The sequence below is a fragment of the Saccopteryx bilineata genome, chromosome 2 (genome assembly GCF_036850765.1).
Source record: "Saccopteryx bilineata isolate mSacBil1 chromosome 2, mSacBil1_pri_phased_curated, whole genome shotgun sequence".
Lineage (NCBI taxonomy): Eukaryota > Metazoa > Chordata > Mammalia > Chiroptera > Emballonuridae > Saccopteryx > Saccopteryx bilineata.
Window position 1 is genome coordinate 12200640 of NC_089491.1, and position 21504 is coordinate 12222143.

The 21504-nt window shown below is 41.4% G+C and overlaps 1 protein-coding gene across 5 annotated transcripts in view; it reads right to left on the reverse strand.

Annotated features, from left to right (window-relative positions):
- RABGAP1 (RAB GTPase activating protein 1) overlaps nt 1-21504 on the reverse strand; it is a 186017-nt gene that overhangs the window by 146846 nt on the left and 17667 nt on the right. For 3 of the 5 annotated variants that reach the window (XM_066256280.1, XM_066256279.1, XM_066256282.1), the window contains one exon: nt 4357-4557. The exons of 1 other annotated variant lie outside the window; for it this stretch is intronic. In XM_066256280.1, coding sequence (XP_066112377.1) covers nt 4357-4506 — 150 coding nt within the window. In that variant the 5' untranslated portion in view covers nt 4507-4557. Of the gene's footprint in view, nt 1-4356; nt 4558-18589; nt 18638-21504 lie in introns of all 5 variants that reach the window. One more of the 5 variants, XM_066256281.1, reaches the window with a different exon arrangement.

Consider the following 21504-nt stretch of genomic DNA (forward strand, 5'->3'; position numbering starts at 1 on the left):
ATATCTTGAGCAACCATTAATCTAACTTCTGCCTCTAAAGATTTGACTATTCTACACATTTCATATTAATGGAGCCACATACAGTTGACCCTTGAACAATGTAGGGGAAGTCAACCTATTGCATAGTTAAAAACCACGTATCATTTTGAATGGTGTGAGGTAATGGTACAATTTCATTTTTTTTAATGTGGTTAACCAGTTGTCCTGGCACAATTTATTGGGGGGAAAGTCATTTCCTATCAAATGATGTTAGGACCATTTAATCAGCTGACTACAGAAATAAGCTTCTATTTCTTAACTCTCAAGTGTATGCAAGGGATTATATGCCTATCCTTATGTCAGTGTCTACATGAGATGTAATTAGTGAGCATGACTATAATTAGTGTTCTTGCATTTCAAGCTGAACTCCTTTTCGCATTTCCTGTAAGGTCTAATGATAATTAACTACCTCAACATTGATATCCAAATCTATTTCTTAAGAACGGCTTTTCCCAAGAAAGTATGCTTGATTGGCTGGTTTTGTTTTTTTCCTTTCTATACTTTGAGTATATCATCTCAATTTCTTCTGGCCAGCAAGGTTTATGCTGAAAAATCTGATTATTACCTTACTGGGGTTCCCCTGTAATGTGAGATTTTTCTCTTTCTGCTTTAAATAATCTGTATGTTTTTGATTATAGAGTTTTATTTATTTTTTTTATTGATTGATTTTAGCAAGAGAGGAAGGGGGAAGAGAAGGAAGGAGAGGGAGAGGGTGGGGACAGGAGAAGAGGAAGAGGGAGGAGTGAGAGAGGGGAAGAGAGAGAGGGTGGGGGGACGTCGACAAAGATCTGTGCCCTGACCGGGATCAAACCAGCAACCTCTACACTTTGGGACGATGCTCTAACCAACCCAGCTATTTAGCGAAGACATTTTTAGAATTTTATGATAATGTGTTTTAGGATCACTTTGGGGTAAATTTTAGGGGTACCTATAAGCTGCATAAACTTGGATATCCAAATATCTCCCCAAATTTGTGTAGTTATCAAATTATGTGTCTAAATAAGCTTTCTACCTATTTTTCCCTTCCATCTCCTTGTGGGATTCACATAATACATAAAATCTTTATTTTAATTGTATGCTATCAATCACAGAGGCTTTCTTCACTCTTGATATCTATCTTTGTTCTCAAAGTAATTTCAAATGATCTGTCTTCTACTTCATAGTACTTTCTTCTGCTTGATCCAGTCTGTTGTTGATGCTTTCTGTTGCCTTTGCTTTCCGTAAGATAGTGAGGAATGCTCAAGTATGTGGCTTCTCTCAATACTACAGAACCAGGATGACTTCCTGGGCATGCTCACTAGCATTTTGCAAAGGTTCACTCTCACTCATCATTCTTGCCCTCAGGGGCATGCACCGGAGGCAGCCACAGGGAGGGTGGAGGGGTGGGTGGGAGGGTGGAGTTTGGTGTGGGGCACAAAACTTGGAGGTATCCATGGGCCAGTTAGGGAATCAGCAGGAAGGCATCCCTAGTGGCTCATGGATGGGCTTCCTGATAGCATTTACAAGTTAATAAGATCCAAGATTCATGCCACTGACAGCCCTGGCTGCTGTTCTCTTGGAACAACTGTTCAGCGCCAGGTCATGCATCTCACAACTCATTATTCTAGGAGGGATGAGAAAGAAATGGGCTTCTCTAGGAGTGTCTCGAGTGTGTCACACAGCTGGGGAAGCCAGGTACTTACTCACACACTCTCACTTTTCCCCATGGATAAATCACAAGCTAAGTCTCCGTTGGCACTGAGCTGTGCCACTTTTGGGTAAGAGTGACACAGGTAAAGTGAAACTGTTCCTTTGCTCGTTCTCAATGGGTCCAATCTAGGATGATTTTTGCTCCAACCCTGCTGGAACTTCTCTGCTGGACTCCTGGACTTCCACAAAGGTTCTCTCATCTGTGAGTGATTATCTAAATCAGTGTTTTTCAGCCATCAGTCTGCAGACTGGTGCCAATGTGCAAGAAGAGTTAACTACCAGCATGAAATTTCTGGCGGACCAGAAAAACACTGATCTAAATCAGTCCTGTACTGCTATTTTGAAGACATGTTCTGTTAACTTTTTTGCTAGTTAAAATTTACTACAGAGCCTCTCTAGTGAATGTTCATTTCAGCTGTTGCACTTTTCCATTCAGAAGTGCTACTTGGTTCTTTTTTTTTTTTTTTGTAATGTCTATCTCTTTAATTATATTCTCCAATTTGATATTGTCATACTTCCATTTATTTCTTTAAGTATGATTTATTTCAGTTTAATGACAATGGCTACTCTGAAGAGTTTGTATCTTAAATCCAACATCTCATTCTTACAAGCAGTATATGCTGCCTTTTTTATGATGTATGGTTTATATTTTGTTTCCATGCATTTCTCACAATTTTTCTTTGTTGGAATTAGGTATTTTAGGTAATAAATTGTACCAATTCTCAGTATTAGTGTCCCCATTTTGGGATGTGGTATTTTTTATGTTTGCTTTACTAACTGGTTTATTTTAGTCAATTCTAGTCCTCTAATTCCCAGTGGTAAGCCTCTGATATTGCTACTCTGGGGACTCAGATTTAGATTTGTCTACAGTCATCCTGGGATGAGAGTAGTTTTGGCAAGGCACTCTCTCTGATCACACCTATGTAACTGTGGCTCTACAGTTTTCAACAATGCACTCAAATATAAACTGTTCCACAAAATATATCAATCAAGCTGAAGTTACTTTGAAGGGTGAGTCTAGAGGCCAGTGTTTGGGTTTTGTTCTGATTCTAGGCAGTCTACCCCCAGCAATCTGGCAGTTAAACTATTTGTCCAATCAGTCTCCTCCTAACTGCCTTTCATCACAACCTCCACTGTTTCTGAGAGTACCCTTAGGCTTGCAGTTCTGCACATTCTGTTGTAAATAAAGTCAGTTCCTTTGGGAAGGGATTAGGAGCTGTTTTATGGCCCACTTCTCACTACATGCAAAACCTTGGAGCCATAGCTATCAGGTGGAAAGTATAAACAATGGCATGCTTCTGCCCTGGCTGAATGGCTTGGTTGGTTGGTTGGGGCATTATCCTAAAGCACAGAAATTGCTGGTTCAACCCCCATCAGGGCACAGACAGGAAAGGATCAATGTTCCCGTTCCTCTATCTCTCTCCCCTTCCTCTTTCTCTAAAATCAATAAAATAAATATAAACAAAACAGTGGCACACTTCTGAGAGATACCCCATCTTCTCAAGCTGAGCACTTGAAGCTTTTTAAAAGTGTAGACTAGTTCGTGTCCTCAGGTAAAACTCTCCAAAAATTCCCTTCGCATTTGTAACAAAGTCCAAATTCCTAGTAAACTCTCAAAAGCTCTATATAATCTAGTGCTCGCTATCACTGGGTCTCATCCTTTACCACTTTTTATTTACTTTATCCACTCTGTTTTATCTCTGTCCTAACAAGTGTGACCTTCCTCAGGGGCTCTCTGTTTTCTGTTCCCTGTGAAAGCTCTTTGCCCAGATCTCTCCACGGCCATCTTCCTCATTTCATTCAGGTCTCTGTTCAGTCCTTTCAAGACATTCTCTAAAACAGTACCTGAGCCTGCACTCTTTATCCACATATCCCACTTTAATTTTCTTCAGAGCACTTCAATTTACTTAAATTCATCTTCTATTTGCTTCGAGTCTGTTTCCCCATGAGTATAAAAGCTCTTGGAGGACGCGGGGCTTTACCTGTCTTATTCGCCACTGTATCCCAGTATTTAGAATAGTACACACAGCTGATACTCAATGAAGATTTGTTGAATGAAAAGATGTAAACAGGAATTGAGATGTTTTTAAAGCTCCTCATATTTTAAATGACCTTAACAGATAAACTTTTTATTTATATTCATAAATAGAAGAACAATAACAGAGTATGGGAAAGGAAGTAATAGTTGTTTGACTAAAAAAATATAAACAAACAGAAGTTACCAAAACCCAGGAATTTACAAGTTCCATTTCAATAACCCTAAAAGTCTGTTATATAAATAGCACTGCTGACTTACTACTGCTTTTACGCGCTACGTACAGCAAAACAATCACCTCCAATTCAATGGGAAAGTGAAAACAATACTAAAATGACAAATGTTTATACTATGACCACTGGTTTTCACAGTTAGGGGTAACAAAAGTTTAGAAGCAATCAAACTAAAAATCCTTAATAAAATATAAATTTGTTCTATCACTAATTTTAAATAAAACTCTTTAGCATTAAAAAAGGAAGGATAGTATTTCTATGTTCTCACTTGTACTCCATATACCTTCTCATTGAGGCTGAGTTCTGCAAGGGGCTCAATTAGCAAAGCTAAGCAAAAAAACTTAGGTTGTGGAGTTTTACCTTGAGTCCTGTTTTCTCGTCATCACTTCCGTTATTTGTAGATGGTGTCTCATCACCTTGCCTGGAAACCAAGACAAAATCTTCACTATTAAGAGTGGATACTGAGTCTGAGGAGACACTGATTTTTCCAACAGAAGCCTTGTCATCCATGACTCAAGAACGAAGCTCAACTCATGAATGATTAAATATTTTTTAAAACGTCTGAAAAACAAAAACCATAAAGATACTCATACAGAATGTCTGCCAGATATTCAATTATGCTCTAATTCTTACAAGATATATATCGAAAAACTTAAAAAAAAAAAAACACAAAAAAACCCACTTCTAAAATATTTCCCCAAGTCTTTCACCACTTACAATTTAGGTTTTGTATACAAGATAATAAGGGAATTTGATGCTATTTAGAGCCAAGATATTTCAGATTTTCAAATAAATAAATAAAACACATCCCCCTCAAGAATAACTCTATCTACAGTAGTTTATTTGACATATGTTGCAACTCTATTCTTGGCCTTTAAAAATTATAAAAGTCACCAAACTTCTGTTTTCTTTTTTTTTTTTTATTTATTATTTTTTTTTTTTTTTTCATTTTTTTTCTGAAGCTGGAAACAGGGAGAGACAGTCAGACAGACTCCCGCAGGCGCCCGACCAGGATCCACCCGGCACGCCCACCAGGGGCGGTACTCTGCCCCCCAGGGGGCGATGCTCTGCCCATCCTGGGCGTCGCCATATTGCGACCAGAGCCACTCTAGCGCCTGAGGCAGAGGCCACAGAGCCATGCCCAGCGCCCGGGCCATCTCTGCTCCAATGGAGCCTTGGCTGCGGGAGGGGAAGAGAGAGACAGAGAGGAAAGCGCGGCGGAGGGGTGGAGAAGCAAATGGGCGCTTCTCCTGTGTGCCCTGGCCGGGAATCGAACCCGGGTCCTCCGCACGCTAGGCCGACGCTCTACCGCTGAGCCAACCGGCCAGGGCCAAACTTCTGTTTTCTATCCTTTAATTTGTTAAACTACACACATAACTAATATTGAAAGCATTGTTTAATAAGTAAGGTTTTCCTAACTTTATTGATACTTAAATAGTAACAAATGTTTTTAAGAAAGAAAATTTCACATTAACACCCAAGAAATGAATTCAAGGCAGGGCAATCATAAATTCTAGAGTTGGGAAATACCTTGCATAGCAGGACATCACGAGTCCATTAAAAACTCAATCTTCCCATCTCAACTGAACATGAACATTACCAATAAAAGTGTTTCAAGCCAAAAATTCCCAGCAAGAAGTATAAAAATGTGTCACTTATGAACGGCCGTTCAATTATTTGACTCCTGGAATAAAACTTAAACTCATTTACCATTTAGAAACCTGGTTCTGCATATTTTGTGGCAATGTTCCCATTTGGTTGCCAAAACAGCAACAGAACAAACAATACAATGTTATGCTCAGAGCTTTAACCAATTAGCAAGAGTAATTCTTGCTCATCTTGTACCTCCATGAAGTAAGGTTCTGAGAGTCTGTTTAATCTCTCCAATTAGGAAATCCTGATTTTTTTTTGTATTTCTTCTGAAGTGAGGGGGGGGGCAGGTAGACAGACTCCTGCATGCCCCCTACTGGGATCCACCCAGCATGCCCATCAGGGGGTGATGCTCGGTCATTCTGGGGCGTTGCTCTGCTGTAATTGAAGCTATTCTAGTGCCTGAGGTGAGCCCATGGGACCATCCTCAGAGCCCAGGCCAACTTTGCTCCAATGGAGCCTTGGCTGCAAGAGGGGAAGAGAGAGAAAGAGAGAGAAAGGAGAGGGGGAAGGGTGGAGAAGCAGATGGGCACTCCTCCTGTGTGCCCTGGCCGAAAATCGAACCCGGGACTTCCACAGGCCGGGCTGATGCTCACTGCTGAGCCAACCAGCCAGGGCTATGCTTTGGATCTTTTTTGAACAGGTATTACTAAAAGTACACCATATACCAAGCACTATTTTTCATTCAAAGGCTCACACCTAGATAACCACCTGGCAGCAAGAATCACACAATCCCCGAGTACAGTATTAGAATTTTAAGAAAACTTAGAAATCAATATATTAAATAAGAAAAAGACAACCCCAAGAAAAGTCCATTTAACTAGGTATAACTAAGGTTCTATGAACTCTTTGCTGTTTTCTGTTTAAACTAATTCTCTTGCTTAAAGGCTATCACAGCTCTCCATTTCATAGGACTAAATCCAAACCAACCGTGTGAAGTTTAGAATGCACCAAAATGTACTTTTGAAAACTTCAAATGTAGTTTTGCTTCACCCATTCAAGAAATATGAATGTCTATTGTATAAGGAACACAATACAGTAAAGAAGATTTTTGCCCAAAAGGAGTTTATAGTTTAGTTGAAAACACAGGCAAATTGCACAGGTTAAAAGGTACCGAGTTATGCCTGACAAGGCGGTGGCGCAGTGGATAGAGCATTGGACTAGGATGCAGAGGACCCAGGTTTGAGACCCCGAGGTCGCCAGCTTGAACGCGGGCTCATCTGGTTTGAGCAAAATCCCACCAGTTTGAACCCAAGGTCACTGGCTCCAGCAAGGAGTTACTCGGTCTGCTGAAGGCCCACGGTCCAGGCACATATGAGAAAGCAATCAATGAACAACTAAGGTGTTGCAACGCGCAATGAAAAACTAATGATTGATGCTTCTCATCTCTCCCCGTTCCTGTCTGTCTGTCCCTGTCTATCCCTTTCTCTGACTCACTCTCTGTCTCTGTAAAAAATAAATAAAAATTAAAAAAAAAAAGGTACTGAGTTAGGGTAAAAAAACAACAACAAAAAAAAACCCAAAACAAAACAAAACAATTTATGGGAACAGGCTGGGAGAGGGGCTTAGATGTGGACTTAAGAAATATATTATAAGCGGTAATGTCTTTCCCAATGATAGATATACATATTGACAGTCCCTGACTTACAATGTTTTGACTTAAAAAATTTTTTTCCACTTTATGATGGGATGAAAGCAATACACAGAATAAATTACATGAGATACTCAACACTTTATTATAAAAAGGCTCTAGGTTAGATAATTTTGCACAACTACAAGCTAATGTAAGTGCTCTGAGCACATTAAAGGTAGGCTGGGGTGCCTGACCAGGCGGTGGCGCAGTGGATAGAGCATCGGACTGGGATGCCGAGGACCCAGGTTTGAGACCCCAAGGTCGCCAGCTTGAGCACGGGCTCATCTGGTTTGAGCAAAAAGCTCACTAGCTTGGACCCAAGGTCCCCGGCCCAAGCGAGGGGTTACTCGGTCTGCTGAAGGCCCGCGGTCAAGGCGCATATGAGAAAGCAATCAATGAACAACTAAGGTGTTGCAATGCACAATGAAAAACTAATGATTGATGCTTCTCCTCTCTCCATTCCTGTCTGTCTGTCCCTGTCTATCCCTCTCTCTGACTCTCTGTCTCTGGGAAAAAAAAAAAAAAAGGGCAGGCTGTGGTAAGCTAGAATGTTCAGTAGACTGGCATATAAAATGCATTTTTGACTTCAATTATGATAGCTTTATCAGGACATAAGCCCATCATAAATAGAAAAGCATCTGTACTTTAACACCTTAGTGTATTTGCACTCATTATATGCTCTTCCTAACGTGGTTTCCTTGCTTCTGTGCTCCATCAACTCCAAATCATTATTTGTGATCTAACCCTCACTCTCCTAGTAGCCTATATTCATCCTGGAGCCAAATGAATGACTTGCCTCATTCCTGTTCCTATAGCACTTAAGATTTATTGTACCTATTATGTTGTATTATAATTTGCTGGTGTCTCTTAATTTACTCATCATATATCTATTTCACAGATGAGGAAATTGAGACTTAAATGCTGTAACTTATTCAAGGCAATGGTCGTAATGAAACTGGTTAAAGGTAAAGCAAAAATCTAAATCCAGTTATCTATGATTCCAGAGGTTACGATCTTTCTATAAGATTATAATGCTTTTTCAATGCCACAAATTAGAGCCTGGTCCCAAAACACTCAGTATTGGGTAAAGGTCTTTATGTTTTTTAGAACTTGTACTTTAGATAAGGTTTTCATACTTAATCAGTCTTTTATTGATTTTTTAAAATGGTGATACCAGAGGGCCTAGGAAAGTCATCTAAAGGTATGATCTCAGAGACACTGACAACTTTCTATAATATTCTGGACCCAAAAATAATATACTTTGATATTTACACTATGGAAAGAAGATTTGGAAGGCTCAAATTCAGTCTATTTTCTTTGAGGAGGTGACCAGAAAATAGATGTAATCAGATACTTGACTGTTTGTTTTGGCACCCAAAGTAACGGAAGTGATAAATGAGGTTTATCAAAACAGTAAGCAGTACAGGGTAAGTTATAAAATAAGACTTCCCTGCTCTGGCCTGCACAGGCGAAGTGAAGAGGGAGTCCAGGAGTTCCTAGGGCTCTGGATAAGGCCACCCTGTGCCTGGCCTCTGTAATAAAATGGAGCCCCAGAACTCAGTTTACTCCTGGCAAAATTCTAGAGCATTCACCTCTGTCTTGAGACCATAAGGACTAATTTTATTTTGTTTTTAATCCCTACTTATATCAGTTGTCACAAGAGGACCCATATTTTAATGTCATCCTTCAGACTGCAAGTCTAATTTCTCAAGGACAAACTTCCTCTCCAAACACTGCCATCTCTCTTCCTACCTTTCTCCATACTACCTATCACCTTCTGACACACATTGCATGTTCATCATTTGGGTTTTTTTTTTAATGTTTATTTTATTGGTTTTAGAAAGGGGAAGGGAGAGAGGAAAGAGCTAAGAACATCTGGTCCTGTAAGTGCCCTGACTGGGGATCGAACCAGCAACCTCTGTGCTTTGGGATGATGCTACCGAGCCATCTAGCCAGGGCAATCATGTCTTTTAAGTATCATGCAAACTAAAACCCAAGTTTCACAAGGGCACAGATTTAGGTGTCTCTTTAATTGCTGTGTCTCTAACACCTGGAACAATGCATGGCATAGTAGGTGCTCAAGTATTTGCTTAAAAAATAGAATAAATGGTAAAAATGAAAAGACAGTAAGAGCCACCCCATGAAAAGATAAGACCATCTTTTTTAGACTGACAATAAATAGAGAAGTTATAGTTGTGATAGTAAAGCATGCAACCAAGAGTTAGGAAAAACTCAAGTTAGAATATTGGTTCTTCTAGTTACTAATAGTGTGAGTTTGGTCTCACTGAGCCTCAATTTCCCTAAGTAAAAATGGTGTAATATCTATTTCATAAAACCATTATAAAAATTACTAAGGAATATATACATATATGATTTATCAACATACCTAGAAAACTATAAGCACAAATACTTAAGAGCTTTTAAAAAACTAACTTCCAATTTTAAAAGAATTCACAAGTATCATCTGATTTAGGTAATTCAATTTAGAAACAAATATTAAGGGTAAAAATATAGTTTCCTAATTACACACTCTAATTTGTTTATATCTAAATAATGTAAAGAAATATTTTAATTTTTTAAAAGACTTCATTTACTCATTTTAGAGAGGAGAGAGAGTGAGAAAGAAAGAAGGTGGGAGGAGCAGGAAGCATCAACTCCCACATGTGCCTTGACCCGACAAGTGCAGGGTTTCCAACCGGCGACCTCAGTGTTCCAGGTCGATGCTTTATCCACTGCGCCACCACAGGTCAGGCGAAAAGAAATACTTTAAATGAATAAAAACTGTCATAACTTTGGCCTGATCAGGTCGGGTGAAAAGGAATACTTTAAATGAATAAAAAATGTCATAACCCAGGTTCGAGACCCTGAGGTCGCCAGTTTGAGCGTTAGCTCATCTGGTTTGAGCATAAAAACTCACCAGCTTGGACCCAAGGTCGCTGGCTTGAGCAAGGGGTTACTCAGTCTGTTGAAGGCCCGCGGTCAAGGCACATATGAGAAAGCAATCATGAACTAAAGGGTAGCAATGAAAAACTGATGATTGATGCTTCTCATCTCTCTCCCTTCCTGCCTGTCTATCCCTCTCTCTGATTCTCTGTCTCTGTAAAAAAAAAAAAAATGTCATAACTTTGGCCTGACTTGTGGTGGTGCAGTGGATAAAGCATCAACCTGGAACACTGAGGTCGCCGGTTGGAAACCCTGCACTTGTCGGGTCAAGGCACATGTGGGAGTTGATGCTTCCTGCTCCTCCCACCTTCTTTCTCTCTCTTTCTCACTCTCTCCTCTCTAAAATGAGTAAATAAATATTTTTAAAAGTTTTAAAAAAAACTTAAAAAAAAAGTCATAACTTTGTATAATTCTTCACAGTGCTAAAATGTACAGTTTCTTTTTAAGTGAGAGGAGGGAATAGAGAAAGACTCCCATATGCAACCTGATGGGGATCCCGCTGGCAACCCCCATCTGGGGCTAATGCTTGAAATCAACCAAGCTATCCTCAGTGTCTGAGGCCAACACTCAGACTAACTGAGCTATCCTCAGCATCCAGGGCCGAAGCTCGAACCAATCAAGCCACTGGCTGTGAGAGGAAGAAAGAGAGAAGGGAAGAGGGAGGAAAAGAGAAACAGATGGTCACTTCTCATGTGTGCCCTGACCAGGGATCAAACCCTGGACATCCACACACCGGGCTGACACTCTATCCACTGAGGCAACTGGCCAGGGCCAAAAATGTACTCATGCTTTACCTCATTTTATCATCACAATCATTCTGTAAGGTAGAGAGAGTAAAATTTTTTATCCCATTTTAAATAATATATATATGAACATCCTGGTACAGGCAATCCTGGGGTCATGAACGAAGATAGGGTCTGTAGGTTTGTTCTTAAGTTAAATCTGTATGTAAGTTGGAATAGGTACATTTACCTACTAAATGCAACTTAGATGTTTGTCTTAGCATAGTATTTATTTTTATCTTTCTGTGCATGTAAATCCTTAAACATTTTCAAACCTACAGAACCTATCACATTCATAACTCAAGGACTGCCTGTACTTGGTTGGTAGTCAGTTTGTTTCCTGCGTTTATACAAGTCATGAGCCTAGATCCTATAACAAGTACATCTACCAAAAAAGCCAGGTTGGTGAGTGTAAATACAGGAATGTTCCCTCCTCCATAACTCCTTTACTAAGTCAAGTCAGTTAAAATGATAGGTAATTTTAACTATGCAGCCTCCTGCATCAAACCTAAAAGTTTAATTTTGTTAAACTTTTCATTACTTCATCCCTTTGTTACTTTTATCCTTACTGATACGAAAAGGATTGATAAGTGTCATATCAAAACTCTATACTTTGCCCAAATCCACTGCTTTGTGCCGTAGTGACCATTTTACACTCAACTACACACTTCAAAAAAAAATTATAGCAAATAATGTATCTCAATCTTGCCAAATGAAGTTTCATTTTCAATCTCCCCTTAAACACTACTGACCCAGAAGATAAAGGCTCTTCTTACACTCCTTTGAAAGCAGTCAATTTCTGGGTAGTCAATGTTTATTTCTGGACAGTGTGCTATTGAATATTTATTTTGTTTCTAGTTAGTAGCACCATTCAGAGAAGTAACAGAGTGAACTTGCAGTGGTATGGATTTGCTAATGTACAATTAGCAGAGGCAAAAATCACCTCCTACTAAGTGACTACCTAACTTGGTAAGAGGTGTGAGTGGTACTTGTAACTGAACTCGACATGCTTGAGACAAATAAACAGTGCTAGTCCAGCCACTAGTCCCGGGCTCTGATTTCTCTTTATTCCCTTGGTTTTCTACAAACTCTTCTGAGATAGTAATAACCGTCTCCAACTCTACCACTTGAATAGATTCCCCACTTGCATTTGAGTAGTCCCTCTCAAAAATCTGCAACCGCCTGACCAGGTGGTGGCGCAGTGGATAGAGCGTCGAACTGGGAGGAGGACGACCCAGGTTCCAGACCCCGAGGTCACCAACTTGAGCGTGGGCTCATCTGGTTTGAGCAAAACTCACCAGCTTGGACCCAAGGTTGTTGGCTTAAGCCAGGGATTACTCAGTCTGCTGAAGGCCCACAGTCAAGGCACATATGAGAAAACAATCAATGAACAACTAAGGTGTCACAACGAAAAACTGATGTTGATGCTTCTCATCTCTCTCCGTTCCTGTCTGTCTGTCCCTATCTATCCCTCTCTCTGACTCTCTGTCTCTGTAAAAAAAAGAAAAAAAATTCTGCAACCATCCACCTCTCATCCTCATGAACGTTTTCTAAAAATCAACACAATTTCAAAATCTAAAGAATTCTTTTTAGTTCTTATCTTGCTCTACCAGCTTAAATAAATGAAAATGCTGACCATTTTCTTATTCTGAAATTTTTTTCTTTTTGCTTGCATTTTCTACCTCTTACTACTTTTCCACAGCTGTCATATAGGTTCCCTTTATTCTTTAAATTCCATCTCATTTCTTTTTTCACCTTTTACCCTGGCTATCTCGCTAACTCAAGTGTTCATAAATTCTCTTTACCTGACAGGCTTACAGTGGTATAGAAAAAAATACAAGTAAACAAGTACTTGTAACTGACACAGTACAGTATCGAGCTTGGTATAACAGAGGTATGCAAAGGGTGCTGTGATATACATAAGAGGGCTTTGCTACATGTGACCAGTGGCCATCTCAAAATCAATTCCACGTGTGCAAAGCAGACCCTCATTTATCACACAAGCATGTTCTTCCTCATAGGTTTCCTATCCTGGTCAACAACTACTGATCCAAGACAGAAATTCGCCCTTGAAACTCTTATGAATTTTAGTTCCGAACCATACACCCCAGGCCCAGGCTGGTAGTTCAGCTGGTAAGAGTATCATCCCAACACGCCATGGTTGCTTGCAGGTCTGATCTCTGGTCAGGGCACATACAAGAATCAACCAACGACGGCATGAATAAGTGAAACTACCAAACTGATGTTTCTCTCTCTCCCTCTCTCTCCCTTCCTCACTGTAAAAAAGCAATGAGGCCCTGGCCGGTTGGCTCAGTGGTAGAGCGTCGGCCTGGCGTGCGGGAGTCCCGGGTTCGATTCCCGGCCAGGGCACACATCTGGTGAAGCGCCCATCTGCTTCTCCACCCCTCCCCCTCTCCTTCCTCTCTGTCTCTCTCTTCCCCTCCCACAGCCAAGGCTCCATTGGAGCAAAGTTTGCCCAGGCGCTGAGGATGGCTCTATGGCCTCTGCCTCAGGAGCTAGAATGGCTCTGGTTGCGGCAGAGCGACGCCCCAGATGGGCAGAGCATCGTCCCCTGGTGGGCATGCCGGGTGGATCCCGGTCCGGGTGCATGCGGGAATCTGTCTGACTGCCTCCCCATTTCCAACTTTAAAAAAAATACAAAAAAAAAAAAGAAAAAAAAAAGAAAAAAAAATGTCCCAATATTAAAAAAAAATAAAAGAAAAGCAATGAAATAAAAAGTCATACACCCCAAATCTATCTGTTCTTCACTATCATTCATATTACTGACTTGTGAATACTTCATTCTCTTTCAACTTTGCTACAATGCAAGTCTTCCTTTCTAGACTCTCGTCATTGATTATCAAAGCCCCAGAGTTAGCTCATTTCTTTTCTCTCTTTTTTTTGTGATGTGGGAAGAACGGAGGGAGATGAGAAGTATCAACTCATAGTTGTGGCACTTTAGTTGTGCCCTGATTGCTTCTCATATGTGCTTGGCTGGAGGGGGGGGGTTCCAGCTGGGCCAGCAACCACAGGATCATTCTTATCTATGATACCGCACTCAAGCTGGCGAACCTGCACTCAAGCCACCTCAGTGTCCCAGGTCAATGCTCTAGCCACTGCGCCCCCCTGGTCTGGCTAATGTAATTTCTAAAATTCAGATCTGATCAATATAACCTACCCCTTTCTCAAAACCTTTCATTACTCCTGACTGAAAACAGAAAAAAAAAAAAAAAGCCTAGCATCTTATATCATTAGTTCTTCAAATCTGGAGTCAATCCATCGTTCCAGTCTTATCTCCTTCTACCAAACTGTACCAGACAACTCACTAAATATGTCATGCTTTTTCATGCTTTCGAGCCTTTGCTCATGCTGTTTGAATAGCTAGGAATGTGTCTTCATGTCCCCAGTTAGTCATTCTCCCCCACCAGAAATCTGGTGATAAAATCAAGCATTTAATCTCCCCATTTCCCTCTGCAATAAATCTTTATTTCCCTCTAGGGTTCCTTATAAGGCTTTTTAATTCTACCACAGAATTATAGCATTTCTCACACAGTAAAATGTTATACCGTTTTTACTCCATTGTATTGGTTGATCATTACAGAAACCACCACGTATAAACCACATGGTAAATACTGGGAATATAATAAGCACACACAGCCCTGTGAACTTCTTATGGACAGGGATCTTAAGATTTATTCCTATTATCTTTATATCCTATCTTTAGACTACTGTCAGTATTCAATTTGATTAGTTGAATAATACTCTTTCATCAGTGTTTAACAGGTAGAGTCTAAGTAATATGAGGACAAATCACAAATACATATACAACATGCATGTGACTGGGGATGTGGAACAACTGGAATAAAGAGACTCAAAAAGAACCACCCTTGAGTGTGCCCGACTCTTCAACAAGTTGCCAAGTGTCACGGCCAAAACAAATTAAACAACACCAAGTCACATATCGTACCTTGGATTTCCTTTGGACCAAAATACTCTTATCACTTCTCTCCCAATCCCCAGCATTTCTGTTGCTCAACCAGTGAACAGATGAAAACAGCCTTAGGGAATCTTAAGGGGGCTTAAATCACCTTACTAAATCTGAAGAGTTCTGATTTAACACCCAATTCGGTGCTAAGAAGCTTTACATGCATTAATACTAATCTTGTCTCTAACCTTGCCAGATAGGCATTAACTTCATTTGACAAACTGAGGCTCCACTGGTTCACTAACTTAAATTCAGAGAAAATTATGGAACTTAATCCAAATCCAGGTATCTAGGTGTCACTGTTCTTTTCTGAAATACATCTCTCCTCCTTGGCATTCCTATTACCATTACCTCCCCATTCTAATCCCTCCTCTTATGCTGCACCCAGTGGTATCCTTCGAAAACACAGATCTGGTAAGATTGCTCTCTGCTCAGAAAAAGAACAAGATAAGAATAGTAAAAGGGCCCTGGCCGGTTGGCTCAGTGGTAGAGCGTCAGCCTGGCGTGAAGGAGTCCCGGGTTCGATTCCGGCCAGGGCACACAGGAGAAGTGCCCACCTGCTGCTCCACCCCTCCCCCTCTCCTTCCTCTCTGTCTCTCTCTTCCCCTCCCACAGCCAAGGCTCCACTGGAGCAAAGTTTGCCCGGGCGCTGAGGATGGCTCTGTGGCCTCTGCCTTAGGCACTAGAATGGCTCTGATTGCGGCAGAGCGACGCCCCGGATGGGCAGAGCATCGCCCCCTGGTGGGCATGCCCGGTGGATCCCGATCGGGCGCATGCGGGAGTCTGTCTTGACTGCCTTCCCGTTTCCAGCTTCGGAAAAAAAAGAATAGTAAAAGAATCATATTTTGAAAATGCTGTAGCAGGCCAACTCTTGTGGGTTCAGCCCATTAAAATTAATCAAGTAGATAGCAAAGAAGATAAAAGTATTTTTAAAAATCGTACTATGTTCACCTTAGCTTTTTTCTGTTTTTCCTGTTTTTTTTTTTTAATTTTTATTTATTCATTTTAGAGAGGAGAGAGAGAGAGAGAGGAGAGACAGAGAGAAAGGGGGGAGGACCTGGAAGCATCAACTCCCATATGTGCCTTGACCAGGCAAGCCCAGGGTTTCGAACCGGCGACCTCAGCATTTCCAGGTCGACGCTTTATCCACTGCGCCACCACAGGTCAGGCTGTTTTTCCTGGCTCTTAAGTTTATTTCCCTACATTGGTTTTTCACATGCATTTCTCACAGCCTATCCCTGGAAAGGGTGGGACAAAGCTAATAAAACTCAATAGAAAATCATCCCGTCTTTATAAAAATAAATTCCTTTCCCCACTATACTTACTAACTGCTAAATAATAGATGTTTCTTCTTTTAGTCTGACTCTGAATTTGAGAGCTATTTGACTTACTTCAGTGAGTTAAGAGAACCATGTTGGTCAAATAAGTTTGTAAATATGATATATAGGTTTGCTCGCTTATAGTTTGCATTGGGTGTGGGGGACAGGCTGTAAGCAGGCAGGGTTGTTATACCCTAAGGCTTACCTTTTAAGACTAAGGCTTTCCCACCTTAAGTGACTTTTTATCAGAGACATCCTTGTTTGTATATTGGATAAAAGGTTTTGATTTCTACACTATAAAATGGGGCAGACCGGGAGCTTGCTCTCTCTAGTTTCCTGAGATCAGCATTAGAGGAGAGAGCAGAGAAAGGCCACGTGAGGAGAAGAGAAGCAGCCAAGATGGCGGAGTGCTGAAGGAGAAGCCAGTTTGTGCAGAGAGAAGGAGATGGGGAACAGAGGTGAATGAGACTGGTGAGGTAGAAACCTTTGATTCTAGGAAACTCGGATAAGTCAGTGGCTTTGGGAGCTCTGAATGGAAAGGGAAGTGTTTTCCCACTGTATTTCTTGCCTTCAGGTGCAAGGTAGGATTAAAGATAATGGCCCATCAGTTCTTGGCTCCGTTGTTGTTTCATTACCGTCTGTCCGAAACAAATGTGAACCTGCATGGGCTAGGCAGCTGTGATGGTGGCCGTGACTATTGGCTTTACAAACCACTTTAATGTAAACTTTCTGAAAAAAATTTGATTAGGCCCTGGCCGGTTGGCTCAGCGGTAGAGCGTCAGCCTGACGTGCGGGGGACCCGGGTTCGATTTCCGGCCAGGGCACATAGGTGAGGCGCCCATTTGCTTCTCCACCCCCCCCCCTTTCTCTCTGTCTCTCTCTTCCCCTCCTGCAGCCAAGGCTCCATTATAGTAAAGATGTCCCGGGCGGGCGCTGGGGATGGCTCCTTGGCCTCTGCCCCAGGCGCTGGAGTGGCTCTGGTCGCGGCAGAGCTACGCCCCTAAGGGGCGGAGCATCGCCCCTGGTGGGCGTGTCGGGTGGATCCCGGTTGGGCGCATGCGGGAGTCTGTCTGTCTCTCCCTGTTCCCAGCTTCAGAAAAATACAAAAAAAAAAAAAAAAAAAAAAAAAAAAAAATTTGATTAGCTTAGAAAAACAAAAAAAGAACTTATTCATTTTGGGATTACAGCAGTTAAAAGCAAGATAAACCAGTTTATCTAAGTCAGTCTTAGGTAAATTTTAACTTATAATGCTGTGGCAATTCACTTCCTTAAACTATGAAGTTACTCTTTTAGTTCAATTCCACATGAACTAAAAAAAAAATAGAGACCTTAAGAATATAGGAATTTGTAAGACAATGGCTTTAAAATTTAATTTTTAAAAGATTTTATAGTCTGACCTGTGGTGGCGCAGTGGATAAAGCGTCGACCTGGAAATGCTGAGGTCGCCGGTTCGAAACCCTGGGCTTGCCTGGTCAAGGCACATATGAGAGTTGATGCTTCCAGCTCCCCCCCCCCTGTCTTTCTCTCCTTTCTCTCTCTCTCTCTCCTTTCTAAAATGAATAAATAAAAAATAAAAATAAAAAAAAAGATTTTATAAGTTTTAGGCTGACCTATGGTGGTGCAGTGGATAGAGTGTAGACCTGGAACATTGAGGTTTTTGGTTCAAAAGTCCTGGGCTTGGCTTGCCTGACCAGGCGGTGGCAGTGGATAGAGCGTCAGATTGGGATGCGGAGGACCCAGGTTCGAGACCCCGACGTCACCAGCTTGAGCATGGGCTCATCTGATTTGAGCAAGGCTCACCAGCTTGGACCCAAGGTCGCTGGCTCGAGAAGGGGGTTGCTCAGTCTGCTGAAGGCCCGCGGTCAAGGCACATATGAGAAAGCAATCAATGAACAACTAAGGTGTTGCAACTCACAACGAAAAACTAATAATTGATGCTTCTCATCTCTCTGTCTCTGACTCTCTCTCTGACTCTGTAAAAAAATTTTTAAAAAATTTCTTTAAAAAAAAAAAAAAAAAGCCTGGGCTTGCCAAGTCAAAGCACAAATGACATAAGCAACAAAGCAAGCAATGAACTAAAGTGAAGCAACTATGAGTTGATACTTTTTGTCTCCCCCCCCAACCCTCCTCTATAACATAAAGTCTCTAAAAAATTTTTTTTAAGTTTTAATCTTCTAAAATTGTGAGTAAATACACATAAACTTTACCATTTTCCATATTTCAACATACAGTTAGTTCTATGGCAGTAAGTACATTCACAATGTTGTGTAACCATCCTTACCATCCATTGCTGTAACTTTTTCATCTTCTTCAGCTGAAACTCCCATTACTTTTTTGATTTTTAGAGAGACAGAGAAAGGGAGAGCAAGAGAGAGAGGGGGGAAGAGTGGGGAAGAAGGCAAGGATAGAAAGAATTATTCATTTGTTGTTCCACTTAGTTGTATACTCAACAGTTACCTCCTATTTGTGTCCAACCGGGAATGGAAACCACATTGGTGTTTTGGGACAATGTTCTGACTGAGCTGACTGGCCAGGTCTGAAGCTCCACCCACTAAACAATAAATCCTGTTCACCAACATTCTAGTTTCTATCTAGAAATCAGACTACTTTAGGCACCTCATATAAGCAGTGGAATTACTAATATTTGTCATTATGTGACTGGCTTACATCACTTCAAAGTTCATCTATGTTGTAGCATGTGTCAGAATTTCTTTGTTTTTAAGGCTGAATAACATCCCAATATATGTATGTGTGCATATATGTACGTACATATGTACCACATTTTGTTTATTCATTGGTCAATAAGTTTTAAGAGACTGGTTGTAACTTAATAGGATCTTTAGGATAAAACTCACAAAAATCAATACAATGAACTGCCAAAAGAAGACAGCCAATGCTTTCAGTTATTTCTCCCTTTCTTGTAAGTAATCAAGCTTCATCAATACTTTTAAAAGTTAACAGTCTGGGCCTGACCAGGCAGTGGCACAGTGGATGAAACATCGGCCTGGGACACTGAGGACCCAGGTTTGAAACCCTGAGACTGCTGGCTTCAAACCCAAGGTCGCTGGCTTGAGCAGGGGGTCACTGGCTCAACTGGAGCCCCTCCCCCCCAATCAGGGCACATATGAGAAAGCAATCAACGAACAACTAAAGTGCAGCAACTGGGCTGAGGCTTCTTTTTTTTTTGTATTTTTTCTGAAGCTGGAAACCGGGAGACAGTCAGACAGACTCCTGCATGCGCCCAACCGGGATCCACCCGGCACGCCCACCAGGGGCGATGCTCTGCCCCTCTGGGGCATCGCTCTGCCTCGACCAGAGCCACTCTAGCGCCTGGGGCAGAGGCCAAGGAGCCATCCCCAGCGCCCAGGCCATCTTTGCTCCAATGGAGCCTTGGCTGCGGGAGGGGAAGAAAGAGACAGAGAGGAAGGGAGGGTGGAGAAGCAAATGGGCACTTCTCCTATGTGCCCTGGCCGGGAATCGAACCCGGGTCCCCCGCACGCCAGGCCGACGCTCTACCGCTGAGCCAACCGGCCAGGGCCAGGTTGAGGCTTCTTATTCATCTCTCCCCCTTCCTGTCTGTTTCTCTTACTAAAAGGAAGGGGGGAAAAGTTATCAGTCTGCTACAGTATTTTTAAAAAACCAACTGGGAGTGAAACTTCTCAGATGAATTGGATGAGGTTTAGTTTGTTTCCTCAAATGTACAACAAGGGGACTGAACCCCTTCTATTCCTTTGTGAATGAGTATCCAGGAAAGGAGCAGGAGGATGCCAGATGCTTTCCAGTCCTTATCTATGATGTAAACCTAATTAGTTCCATTTTTACAAGGGAAGAAACTGAGTCTCAGAGTCATTAAGTAGGTAACCTTAACTCATATACTCAGGAAGTGCCTGACTTGGGATATCTATATATTTCTGATTCCAAAGTTCACACTCTCCCCTCCTTTGTATCTTGATACTTCTAATAAAAGATACAAGATGTAAAAAGGGGATGAAATGCACACAAAACTCACTTAACACTGTGCTGATTAAGTACAATATTACTGACTCCTGAAGAAAATAACCTGTATGAGTGGTTTCCCCATGTTCCTGTGGGTATTTCAGAAAACAGCACTTCCAATTTTTTCCAGAACTCTAGGTATGCTTCACTTCACCACATTATCTCTGAAACTAAATATTTAAATTATTTGGCTGCCATTTCCACAACAGAAACCTATTTCTGGGAATAAAGAAAAAGCTTAATATTAACATACTAACCCACTCACAAGGTCAGATTATATTTCTCGCCTTGCTAAGATTTTTTTTTTAAACAGTACTCCTGCCTTTACTTTTTCTGGAATTACGTAATTTCAAAAACACATTTTAATTCAAACTGGTGTTTTATAAATAAAATATATGCATATTTTTAAGTAATGCAGGATCATCCAAAAATTATTCCTAGTCATATATAGTGCCTCATCCACAGTGAAGAAAATAAATCTATTCCATTTAGAATATCAACTAGTCTACACTCAGATCTGAAACATTTATTTATTTATTTATTTATTTTCCTTAGGAAACGGGGAGGAAGACAGACTCCCGCATGCGCCCTGACCGGGATCCACCCGGCATGCCCACCAGGGGGCGATGCTCTGCCCATCTGGGGCATTGCTCTGTTGCAACCAGAGCCATTCTAGTGCCTGAGGCAGAGGCCACAGAGCCATCCTCAGTGCTCGGGCCAACTTTGCTCCAATGGAGCCTTGGCTGCGGGAGGGGAGGGGAAGAGAGACACAGAAAGGAAGGAGAGGGGGAGGGGTAGAGAAGCAAATGGGCGCTTCACCTGTGTGCCCTGGCCGGGAATCAAATCCGGGACTTCTGCACGCCAGGCTGACGCTCTACCACTGAGCCAATCGTCCAGGGCTGAAACATTTATATTATACATTTCTCCATAAACTTAGAGAATTTAACGCCACACAAGCAAATAATTTAATAGACGAACACAGCCAAAGGTAAATGCAATAAATATGGTTTCTGCTTTCTCTGACCTCCAATTTTCATGGGAATGTATATAGGCAAACCACGAATATTTGACAGAAAATACATTTTTCTGCACTTTCTAGTATATGGCTCTGGTCCACAGTTACACAAGGATGGTGGAACATTTAGTAAGTGTGAGCAATCAAACATTTTCTGAGCACCTTTATTAACAGCACTGGAATAG